The sequence below is a fragment of the Clytia hemisphaerica genome, unplaced genomic scaffold (genome assembly GCF_902728285.1).
Source record: "Clytia hemisphaerica strain Z4C2 unplaced genomic scaffold, Clytia hemisphaerica genome assembly, whole genome shotgun sequence".
Lineage (NCBI taxonomy): Eukaryota > Metazoa > Cnidaria > Hydrozoa > Leptothecata > Clytiidae > Clytia > Clytia hemisphaerica.
In genome coordinates, this window is record NW_027103905.1 from 121,994 (window position 1) to 134,503 (window position 12,510).

A 12,510-nucleotide genomic window follows, 5' to 3' on the forward strand; every position below is an offset into this window, starting at 1 on the left:
TTCAATAACATTTTATACTAGTCCCATATTTTCTTTCTCTAAGGGTGTCCCGTAATTACCCCAAAATGCAGGGTATTTACCGGACACGTTTAAAATAAATTTTAGGAACATCTACTAAATTTCAAGGTCAGAGATATCTAGGATTAATACTTTCAGAGTAATGCCCAAATAAGTCAAAATCGTCCTGTAATGACTATACCATGTTTGCTATAAGGTCTAGGCAAAAAAACAGTAAAAAAAAGATGCAAACATAGTTTTTTATGAGTGCTGTTATGATTTCTTTGGTAACGGCCGCGTACAGGAACTTGCCAAACGTTCCTAACTGACCATCACTCTCTGCCGTTTACAAATTCTCAGCCGTGTAGCCAGTGATGCTCAAGCAGACATTCATTCAAATTCAGCTGGAAATCCAGTTTGTACCGATTTTTTCCCTAAATATTTATTTTTCTTACCAAGTGGAACCACTTTGGCTTAATGAAAACAGGGCATTATTACCAACAAAGTGTTTTTTTTAAAATAACAAGACAGCGGATGCAGATGCCGATTTAAGCCATTTCTTTCAAACAGTAAATTTTTTTACCCCAACTGACCAACCAACCTTCTTTTTCTTTCTTTTACTTACCAAGTGGAACCACTTTGGCATAATGAAAACAGGGCATTATTACCAACAAAGTGTTTTAATAACAAGACAGCGGGTGCAGATGCTGATTTAAGCCATATCTTTCAAACGGTAAATTTTTTTACCCCAACTGACCGACCAACCTTCTTTTTCAAAGTCAGGATGACGTCAACCAAGCTATTTTTTAATCGACCAAAGAGAGGCAATAAGCCAGATGTTCAGAACAACCAAAAATCTCATGAAATGGTGACTTAGGTTTCTTTTTGAATTGTAAGGCAGCAAAACAGAGTTTGGAGCTTATCTTATGAAGAGTACCTGTGAAGGCAAAGAAAAATGATTTACAATTACAAGCATCACTAGAAAATATATCACTGTGACTTATCACCCCTATGATGTAAACAACCCTTCCATGATATTTTTGTCTTTCCAATGTCATACTCATAATTACCAAACAAAAATTTTTAAAACTTCACTCTTTGTTGTACTTAAAGTTAATTACTTTAATCGTTAGCTTTATACAAAATGTTCTAACTTGTTGAAAAAAATTCAAATCTTTACAAGTCATAGGGTCGTAAAAGCTTGTAAAATTATAATAAAAAGTTATCAAAAATTCATTTTGAGGGCTTGTTTGTCTTCTTGTAAGGTTGGTTAGTTTCGGTGGATAGGTCTCTAACATTAGGTCTTGGAAATCTACCGTTTTCAGGTTGATGTTTATTTCAATATCAAATCCAATGGTTTTGAAAAATTGTTGATAATTTTTTGGCGTGTGGATTGGGCATCTTTGTTTTCAGATTGTGGAAAACCATTAGGCCATCATCACAATATAAACTGACATCACGTTTTCTTGGGATTTCTGCCACGTTGTGTAAAATGTAGGTTCCCACAAACTTGCAATATCATGATTAGAGACAAACACTTTACTTAGCCAATTAGAAATTACTATAATAATGTGTTATGCGCTGAAATATGATGTGTCCAAATAGAAAAAAATTCTTCATGTTCCATAATGGCAAATTAGAAAATTACTAAATTTACTTCACAATACCTTTTTACATCCCATGTGCTGTGATTTCAGAGAAGTGCATCAATTTCTTTCTCTTTTATGATCCTTCTATTTTTCGGAATAAAGGCTTCAGAATGAGAAAATTAGCGGCCAAATAAACTGAATTATGCATTTTTCAGACAGGGAAAAACACTATACATTAACGAGATCTTTCGCTCATTTCTTTGAGCAGTATCTAGTCTAAAAAGTAGAAAAAATAACAGATCAGTCAAATAAATTAAGAAAATCAAAAATAACAAACTAGAAATTTAATATGCCCTCTTCCACAAAAACATCACTTAAACAAGTATAAAGGTACAGATTTATGTTTTTATTTTTTTTTAGTCTCTTCTTTCTGATTTCACCCAAAAAATGGAAGTATCAGTAATAGAAACAAAGGCATTTGATAACCAAAAACCTGGTACATCTGGATTGCGCAAACCAACTGAGACATTTGTTCAAGAAAACTATGTGGAGAATTTCACTCAATCTATTTTCAATGCTGTTGGCCACTCTGCACATGGTCGCACTGTAGTGGTTGGTGGAGATGGAAGATACTTCATGAAAGAGAGTGTTCATACAATCATTAAAATGGCTGCTGCAAACAAGGTATGCAGTTTAAAAAACTTCTGTTTGACTTCTTCATTTTGTCGGATAGTTGGCAGTGCATATAATGCTGGGACTGACTGGCGCAGGATCAGGAAAATTAGGCAATTTCATATATTCATATCATATATTTCATATATTACCATGTAAGGTCTAAGGATCAATGAAAAACAACCTAAATAATATTAGCGTGCAGCTGGCTATGGGGCGCAAGGTTGTGGGTTCACTCCCCAGCTGGGTCATACCAAAGATTCCCAGAATGGTACTTGATGACTCTCTGCTTGATGCTCAGCCTACTACTACCAAATATTATTCTTCTCATGTTGTTTTGGAAGTGATTCTGTGTACATTCCAGCACACATTCAAGGACCTGCAATATTTATCCTGAATTGGATAAGTGGGGTGGGATCGGCCTAAGTAAGTTACAAAGAGAATTTCCAGACAGTGTTCATTAAGACCAGTCCAGGCTGATACAGATAATGATAATGGATGTATGGAAGGCAAATTATCAATAGTATGATTTATGTCAGCTCAGAAATCCAGCCTTTAATCCAGGGGAGAAATCTGGAGTTTTTGTTTTATTTATGAAATAATTTTCCTTGTTCTTTTTTCCGAATTTCATTACATCAATTAATAATATCACAATATTCACACTCTTGCTTTTGCTTTTGAAATTTACAGATTGGCAAGTTGATTATTGGGCAAGATGGCATCCTGTCAACACCTGCACTTTCTTGTTTGATTAGAATGAGAAAAGCAATAGGTATGCATGATAATTATTTTCATTATCAACGTATCAGTTCTTTACATATTTTCAGGAAACACAGAGGAAATCATGTCTGTTGAGCAGGTCAATTTTTATTCAAGAATAGTTTGGCTCTTGAAATTGCCTGGAAGAAGGGAGATTGATCTCCAAAAATTGGATCTCTTCTTTATAGGGTTTTTCATATTTTCTGGAAAGTACAGGAAAGTGCAATAAATTAAAACCTCTACAGATATTTATCAAGTTCAATATAATATCCTATCCTATAAAGAAAATTCATTGACCTACCACCGAGGTCCTTTGATTTAACCTTAGTTCGATTGTTCGTCCGTCCGTTCGTTCGTCTGTTACTAACTTTTCTCAGAATTGGCCCATTAGTTTTTCCTGATTTTTTGCACAGTTATGCAAAATGGTAATCCTTAAAATGTGAGACATTCAAGATTTTCAAATTTTGGGCAAAATTTCGGATTTGTGGAAGTTGCTTCATTCAATTTTATCTTTAATGAGATTTTTTTGTTTCTGCCCAAAACTCCCTGGGGCTCCTTAGCTCTAAAATATCGGAAAGCCAAAGTCAATCAAGTTGCATCATGTTTTTAAGCTTACGCATCTCTATGCTATGCTGTTTTCTTTTCTTTTTCGTTCGAACATTTTCATCATCATTCAGCATGTTTCCCACTAGCTATACCAGGCAGGTCTAATTAGCATGTTGCTTGTTTCTTAAAAATTTACAAACCTCTGCCAGAAATGAATGAAATTTTATTTCTTCTAAGATTAAAGTTGAAATGTAATACATATTAAATTCATCTCGTTAGGTGGCATCATTTTGACAGCCAGTCATAACCCTGGTGGTATTAAGGGAGACTTTGGAATCAAATACAACACGTCAAACGGAGGTACGCTTTAAGCCTTGACCAATTTGTTCCCTGATAAAAAATGTTCTAATAACAACATTGTTAAGCCTACCTCAACAGGTTCTCGATTCCTGCAAACTGGTCAATATTCTTTGGTAATGCTCTCATAAACAGTTAGTATATTATTGGGATAAAATAGGGTTGATTGGTTCGAGTTGTAATCATAAAAAATAGAATTTTTTTTTATGTGGACTCTGTTTTAGTTTTGTCTGAATAATGAACTGAATATGCTACGAAGGATTTCTCAACCCACCTTTTTGAAAGAATTTGTCTTTTTATTTCATCTCCAGGACCAGCACCAGAAGCAGTGACGTCTGAGATTTTTCGCCATTCTTCTGAAATCAAGGAGTATCGAATTTGCAAAGAAGTGGAGGTTGACATCAGTCGCATCGGTCAAAAGAGATTTCGTGTGAACGGCAAAGACTTTGTGGTGCAAATTGTTGACAGTGTGGATGATTATCTGTACATGATGAAAGACATCTATGACTTCAAGCTGCTTAGAGAGTACATCAAAACACAAAACCTCAGAATTTGTGTCAATGCCATGAATGGAGGTGATCTTTATGATGTTTTCAATCGAAGCTTTACAGTAATAACCTTCCAATTGTCATCAAATGTCTTTCCGGTCTTTCTTTACCTCCAGGTTTAATGTTTTTCAGTGACTGGACCTTATCTGAAGAAGATATTCGAGAAGGAACTGGAAACAGGAGAAGGCTCGGTCATCAACAGCACACCCCTCGTTGATTTCGGTGGTAAGATTATATTATACCTTTTTCTTGTATTTATGTGATGCCGTGAGGGTTTATAATAAAAATTTTCAAAAGATTCCAAGGTTAATATGAAATGTTACAGAAATTATCTTACTTTTTGTACCTTTGTTTTCCAGAATTTCAATAAAACTCTTTAATGGTAGAGGCCAAAAAACAGTCCAGTCTGTACTGTAGTTTTGTTTTTCATGATGATTTTTTCCCAAGCTTTACATAAATTCTGACCAATCTTTTCTAGGTATCCATCCTGACCCTAACATGACGTATGCAGCGGACTTTGTTGACATGATGAAGAAAGGAGAGTATGATTTGGGTGCTTGCTTTGATGGCGATGGCGTAAGTAGCATATTTCGTTAAACGTGATCACCTGATCATACCGTTTTTAGAAAATATTCATTTTGGTCTGATACCATCCCTTTTGGACCATCTGGAGGTCCTTTAAATTGACCCATGTTCGTTAATTTGTTCGTCACCAGCAGTGTTCCTGGTGACTGACATTTGATATGTTCAACTTGGCTTAATTGTGTTTCATCCACACGTTTCAGGACCGGAACATGATTCTTGGCAAAGAGGCTTTCTTCGTCAACCCTTCAGACTCTGTGGCCATCATTGCTGCACATTGTCAATGTATCCCTTACTTCAAGAAAACAGGCATCAAAGGTTTCGCAAGAAGTATGCCCACTGGGTCGTCTTTGGATAAAGTAGCTGAAAAATGTGGCGTCAAATGCCATGAAGTCCCTACTGGTAGCCTATCTTTCCTGTCACTCTTTGCCCGTTATCGTTTACCTTTTCTAGTTGTGAATAGGACTATGGATATCCATTATTTTCATCTAACTAAAAGATTACAGCTTGTATTTGTTGAATAATGATGTAGAAAATAATCACATCATTATTTTAAAGGAGTGAAGTACGCAACTACATTTTCTTTAATGGTATTTTCCTTCAGGTTGGAAATTCTTCGGTAATTTAATGGACGCTGATCAACTTTCGATTTGTGGTGAAGAAAGTTTTGGGACGAGTTCTGATCACATTCGTGAAAAGGATGGAGTATGGGCTGCTCTAGCCTGGCTAAGTCTGTTGGCAAACCAACAAAATTCTGTTCAACAGATAGTCGAGGAACATTGGAAGACCTATGGACGCAATTTCTTTACTAGGTGAGTAATTACAAGAAGACGCAAAGATTTTTGAAAAATAAAATGATGAAATGGTTGTTTTTTTTGCTCAAATTAGACTTAGCCTACCAAAAATAGCACCTAAATCATAAAAATTATTCTTATTGGCTCAGCATTTGAAATCCAGTCTTCACTTATCCGCCTGTAGATACGACTACGAGAATGTGGAATCGAAAGGAGCAAACGACATGATGACCAACCTACGACAATTAGCGAGCGATCAATCTTTAGTTGGGCAAGCAATGAGTGAACAGTATACAGTTCAATTGATGGATGATTTCCGATTCGAAGATTCCATCGATCAGAGTGTGACAGAAAAACAAGTGAGTACTAAAACATCAAAATTTCAAATATTAACACTACTGAACATTGCGGCTATCGTTTACCCCCCATGATACGTTTTGAATGAAGCATGCGACTCGCAAAATCTAGCCTTGGAACACTCTTCTCAGTAATGACCTTACTGAACGGTTATTATTATTATTATTATCTTAATATTGTATCAATGTGCGCATTTTGAACCGAACCGATTAACAGTTATCAACATAGTTTGGCAGATAGATGAAACGTTAAACTGTGTTATAAGGAACTTGCATTAACCTTTACCACGCCTTCTCTCTGGGAACTTCACCCCGTGCACGCCTTGTCGTTTTGGGAAAAATGACAGTTTTACGCTTTCCCTCATAACTTTTGATCTACTAAACCGATTAAAAAAAATAAGCCCAATCTGGAAAGCCCAACTATCCTGCTTTCCAAAAATGTTAAAATAAAGGATTTTCCTCTATCAATGGTGACACAGTAGTCTTCTGCCTTAGAGTTGAAAAAAATTCAAAACGCAATTTGTCATATTTTTCAAAATTTTACGTTTCGGTTAAAAAAAAAGTGGGGAGAACATTTGCGATACCATAATTTTCTGGCTCATTGTTTCCACCATTATAACTACAACTGCTAGCCAAAAAATCACAATCATACCTTTACTAGAAAAGGCAGAATTCATTTTTAGAAAACCTTGGTTTTCGAGAAAATTTCCACGTAAATCAGAGGCACGTAAGGCAGAGGCCCCTTGAGGTAATTTTTATGGGAAATATCACTAAAAACAGCTAAAAATGACTTTCCTATCATCAACCAGCATGAAAGCAATAGAAATAACATAGTATATACACTTTGAAACTCTTTGCAGCCTTATCAGAAGCCTTTAGTTTGGGTTTCGGTGACGGTCGATGACGGCCGACAAGCCTCCAGTCCTCACCCTTAATGTACCGTCATACTAAAGAATAAGGAGGCAGAAACTTACCTCAAACACTGACTAAACTACAAACAAGCAATACATAACATTTCCAACCAATAAAACAAACCATTTTCCACTAAATAAACATAAAAAGTTAGTTACAGCAGTCAATGAGCTCATAATTTCCAAAAGAATATTTTGCCTGATTTTCCAGTTTGTTTTGACAGTTAAAATCGAAAGTAGGTGGTTTCAAACTATTGAAAATAGTTTGTTTACATTTTCTCTCCGTCATATAAGACATTTCCCGGGATTTAAAGGCGTCTTTAAGGCGGTAGGGCGGCTTTTCTTAACACTCCATGAAAAACGTATATTTACGGCTTCGGCTATATATTAGAACGTAAATTTACGGCTTCGGCGTGGTAAAGGTTAAATTCGAAGTAGCGGGACGTGTTAGTCATTTCCCCCCCTTAACAGAGTACCGAGGTGAGTTTCAGAGAAGGGTAAACCCTTTTCATTGGTTTATTCTTTCTATCTTCATTATTTTCTTCATTTCAGGGTATTCGCATCATTTTCACGGACGGATCACGCTTGGTGTTTCGTTTGAGTGGAACAGGCTCAAGTGGCGCCACTATTCGTCTTTACATCGAAAGCTTCTGTAACGAAGATAGCAAACTCCAAACTCCAACACAGGTGACCATGGTTTTCTCCTCCTTTTGATTAACCACGTATTTTGAACACACTTTCAATCCTTCTTTTGGGACCTTCTCCATAACGTAAAGAGCGCTTGCATTAACATAAGAATTTAACGTAATGTACGTAGGAGTAGAGCTTTCAACTATAGTGTGGAAAGTCACAATATCAGCTCAAATTTGCAGACCAACAAAATGTCATCGGGTTTTGTATGATATTGAGCAAATTTGGGAGGGTTAAAAGAAACGAAGAGAAATTCTTTTATTTTTGAGAAAAAGTTCACTGATATGAAATTCTTTACAAAAAAAGTTATAATCTTCGTAAATCATGTGTTCTAGTTTGAAGGTGAGAAATAGGATGGTCATTTTTACAAAGTAAATATTTATGCATATGTTGTTGTCGATGAACCATTATGAATATATGTGGAGAATCATTTATTCCTCATTTGTGTGTTGACTTTATCTTTTGAGAGTTGAAACATTTCACGTTGAAGGTATTCTTTGGTGTTCTTTTCTGGTTCAAAGAAAATGATGTAAAGTTTGTTGCTGTAGAATATCATCATAAACAACAGGTTGGCGATGGTGATGATCAAAATTCGAGAAACTGTTCTGATGTCTTTGTCTTTTTGTAAGAATTGAAGTGGAAAGTAGGTCATGTATGCTGCAATGTTTGTAAAGGAGGAGTAGACGATCGACATTGCTTCATTGAAAGGTCCAGGAAGGTTTCGACCTCGATAAGCTTGGATGGTCGAGAAAGCATTTTGTGAAATGATGAAGACGACTTGTATCGTAATATGTGGTGATGTGTTGCAATAATATGCTCTAATGTATTTGAGGTGGCGCCATTCGACTTCCAGGGAAGCAGGTGTCGAATAAAGGCTTAGTAGAACAGCAGAAACACTGAACAACGAAAGTACAAGCACTGTGAAAATCTGCGTGATGAAGGACCGTCTTTTCATTTGTGACGTCAATCGAACTTTGGATTGAAAAGCTTGCAATATGTTTTGCGACTTGATGAAAATCAACACAGAAGGACAGAATACCAGCATTGAATAAACCAACACCTCCATCAAACATATCACCTTCGATGTGTGGAATATTCTGAATGTCATGAAAGCGAAGAAGATGAGATTACAGGAGATGTGTGTCATCGTAATGGGAAAGTGTGATCCACGAACCACAACGGTTCTCCTATATTTGGTGAAAGTGATCAACACAAAGAGGGAAAAACATATTCCAATCACACACAACAATAACGTTATTTTCAATCCAATTTGATTGTCAAATAAAACGAAGTCATCTTTGTAAGGATCATAGCAAGTGTCTCTTCTCTCCCTTGAAAGTGTGTATGGAGGGCACCTCACACAAGTTGCTTGACGTTTTGTGGCGTTTGGTTGGTAATAATTGATTGGACATCTTTCACAATACCACCCATAAGAGTCGTTATGCCAAGGTCCAAGTTTTGGGTAAGGAAGCTTTCCAAAATGATTATCTTTGCCTTTTCCACACACCGGTACAGGGCAGAAATGATTCTCCTTCCAATCTTTTGAAAATAGACTAATATCGTCAAAAGCAATGTATCTACTGGAGTCGTAAGCCCATTGAACTTCTTTGAAATCCCTCAAATCGCGCTTGCTTTTGGAGAGTTTCATCATCCTTTTGATAAGGTATCGTTTGAAACTCTGAAAGCTGTAATATTTGATCCATTGCATCTGGTTGTTATACATCTGGACAAATAACAGTGTTTGTGACAATTGATTGTTGAAAGAAGCGATACAGTTGTAACTTGAAATCAACTCAGTGTTTTTTCGCTCTTCCTTTGCCATATTTTCTGTATTTAAAGAAGAAAGAAGAAAGTCATTGAACGATCCGTCATAAAATTCTTGTTTATTGAATGAGATGATATGGCTACCACTTGCCGTAAAGCTGATTAGATTTGAATTGTAATTGAAAGTCACAGTTTGGTGCACTTGTTGTGGGTGGTTGAGATCCATTAACCATAATTTCTTGCCTATTCTTTGCTTTGTGGTTTGATGGTATTTGTCGTAAAGGTTTAAAAATTGCCATGATAATTCCGGTGAAGCAATAACGACAATCAAAGGTGGATCTTCCTTCCAAATCTCGTTCAAAAGATTCTCAACATTTCTCTCGTCTGTGATGTTCAATGTGAAAAACTTATGACATATTTTGAACTGATCTCTCTTTTCCTTGATCGCTCTCTTGATATACTCGAGGTCTATTTTATAAAAAATTGAATCATCTTCGATATAAAGAAGTAGGAAATGAGCGAACCGGTTGAAAGTGGCATCCCAATACATATAATCTAACATTTTGTTTGCATTTATTTCAAAAACATTACTATTACTTTGAATATTCCTTCCTTGCAAGGAAGGGTTTATGTCAACATCAGGGTTAGACAGCCATACTACAAAATGTTCATCGAGGAAGAGTTTTTGTAGAAGTTTTGAGATGTGTAGCGGTGCATTGATGAAGAGGACGATGATTTTTGATGATGATTGCCATTTTGTGATCTTGTTTTTGTTCCATTGGGGTGGTTTCTGATGTTTGTCGGATACAAAGAAACTTTGGTTTAATTTCAAATGCAACGCTAACCTCGTCGCTTCTTCCTTTTCACAGAAAGTGAAATTTTTCATCTCTAAATCATTCATCGATATCATGCCATTCACGAGGTCGAAGTCTTTCTCTTTTAAAAAGTCTTTCCAGTTTTGCACTTTTTCCTTGAACGAATATTGGACAGCTTTTTGGCAGACATTTTGTTGGACGGTACACTGGTGATAAAGACCTACCATAAGCATTGGTTCTCCACCAGGACTCAGTGAAGATCGAGTGCCTTGTATGATGGAAAGCACTGGCAAAATGTTAAAGATATTCATCGCTCCTTAACGTACAAGTTGTCTTCTTGCTCTTTCAAGTTTTCGTGTTGTTGTATCTATAACCACAATACTATTTCTTCGAACATTTGCCATGAAATTTAATTTAAAAACAACTAATATCACAACAAGTTTTGCTAAGAGCACAAGCTTTTCGATTTTATTAATTAAATCATTTTCAAATCTAAAAAGAAAATGATTTGAAAATGATTTATTAAAATCAAAAAGCTTGTGCTCTTAGCAAAATTTGTTGTGTAGATATCACCGGGAGATATGTTTTTAAATTAAATACTATTTCCTTATTGATATAAAATAATGATTAAAAATTGAAATAAAAAAAATCAATTCAATCAAATTTTAATTTTGATATTTCCATAAAGCATGCATTGTAGCCCGGGTCCACTTAAACCTTTTTGATAGACTGGATGCCGCGATTAAGTGGCCTGTTTAGTTTATGGTAATTCTCAATTTTGAGTTTTCGATCTCGTCAAGTGCTCCTAGTCTACTTCACTGGGAACTCAGTGCCCTTTAAATTATCAAAAAGCAAAGTTCAGTGACAAGTAGACTCTAGTCTAATGAAGAGGGACTCAAGGAAATTTTTGATTTTTGTTTCAGGAAATGTTGAAGCCTTTGGTGGATATGGCTTTGAAAATTTCCAATCTTGTGTTGTTGACCGGCCGCAGCGAGCCCACCGTCATCACTTGAATACTGGAACTGCCCGTCGCCCTATGACGGCAACATTAGATTTTTTTGATAATTCCAAAGGAGACAAAAGAAACGATTTTTCAGTTTCGTTACAGCTTCTTTTCTTAGTGCATTTCTATTATTGTTATTATTATTTTGAAAATTTAGAGAATTATTTTTATGCCAAATACTATTTTGTATAAAAAGATGTGAATTTTTAGGCTTTATTATTCTATCGCAAAATTTATATGAAAAGTTCAATTCCTAAATGTTTCTGCTTTCTTCATTTTTCGTCAAGTTTAAGATTTTCTGTTTGTTTTGGTTTTTGTTTTGAGAATGATCTAGGGGAGTAGAATCTTCTTGATATATAAATTTCAGTCTTTTCCAAAAAAATGACACTTTATTTAGCTTATTTAGCTTATTAACCAAAGGGTAGAAAGAGCTGAATCGAGGAGATTTGCTCCAACTCTGACCAGGATTCAGATAATGTAAGTCTAGATAACCGACGTGACATTTGAGCATAGCACAGTTGTAAGGTAACAAACAAGTTCAAGGGCGTGGTCAGTGTGTGAAGTAGGGAAGAAACACTACTCTCCATATATCAATGCCCATCAAACCATAAGCTTCTCTTAACGAATCAAAGAACACGTAATGGCCAGTTATTACACCCCTTTTTTGGCGAAAACCTTTGTCAATTTACACTCTCAAAAAGTGCTGGGCCATTGATTCTGTTTAAACTATTTATGAAAAATTCTGGAAAAACGCACAGAGGAATGTAAAGAGATGGAAAAACAGCTTCTTGAAAACAATGGAAAAACGGCTTGTCATATACCAGGTCTCTTGCCCTTAAGGGAGTTTATGTCGAGTAAATAGGTTTCTTTTGTTGTCGCTATAAAAAATCTGCATAATTAGCGTGTTGTGACAAAAATTCTTTTGTTAAAACCCTGATTATGCGCAAACTTTTAGGGATTATATTTTGGGTACACCTCTCCCATACGAAAAGGTACCTATATATCTTCTTGCTCAGAATTTCCTAGCGACTCTACTGATATAACCGCATCATTATATGGAAAGCTAGAGCTCGAGAAAATTATAACTTCATCTTGATTTCACTCGACTTCTGACAGTTTTACAAGAA

The 12,510-nt window shown here is 35.7% G+C and overlaps 1 protein-coding gene across 1 annotated transcript; it reads left to right on the forward strand.

Annotated features, from left to right (window-relative positions):
• Positions 1-1,980: 1,980 nt before the first annotated feature.
• LOC136808974 (phosphoglucomutase-1-like) lies at positions 1,981-11,633 on the forward strand. Its single transcript, XM_067065547.1, has 11 exons — positions 1,981-2,270; positions 2,949-3,030; positions 3,843-3,923; positions 4,232-4,495; positions 4,601-4,693; positions 4,947-5,044; positions 5,254-5,452; positions 5,655-5,862; positions 6,029-6,203; positions 7,664-7,798; positions 11,304-11,633. The coding sequence occupies exons 1-11, from the start codon at positions 2,034-2,036 to the stop codon at positions 11,391-11,393; spliced, it is 1,662 nt and encodes a 553-aa protein (XP_066921648.1). The 5' UTR covers positions 1,981-2,033; the 3' UTR covers positions 11,394-11,633.
• The last annotated feature ends 877 nt before the right edge of the window (positions 11,634-12,510 follow it).

Excerpts from the sequence above, each read along its gene's own strand:
- LOC136808974 (XM_067065547.1), top strand. The coding sequence starts at position 2,034 with ATGGAAGTATCAGTAATAGAAACAAAGGCATTTGATAACCAAAAACCT. Across the intron at positions 4,694-4,946 it reads ACCCCTCGTTGATTTCGGTG|GTATCCATCCTGACCCTAAC; the intron begins GTAAGATTATAT and ends AATCTTTTCTAG. Across the intron at positions 5,045-5,253 it reads CTTGCTTTGATGGCGATGGC|GACCGGAACATGATTCTTGG; the intron begins GTAAGTAGCATA and ends CACACGTTTCAG.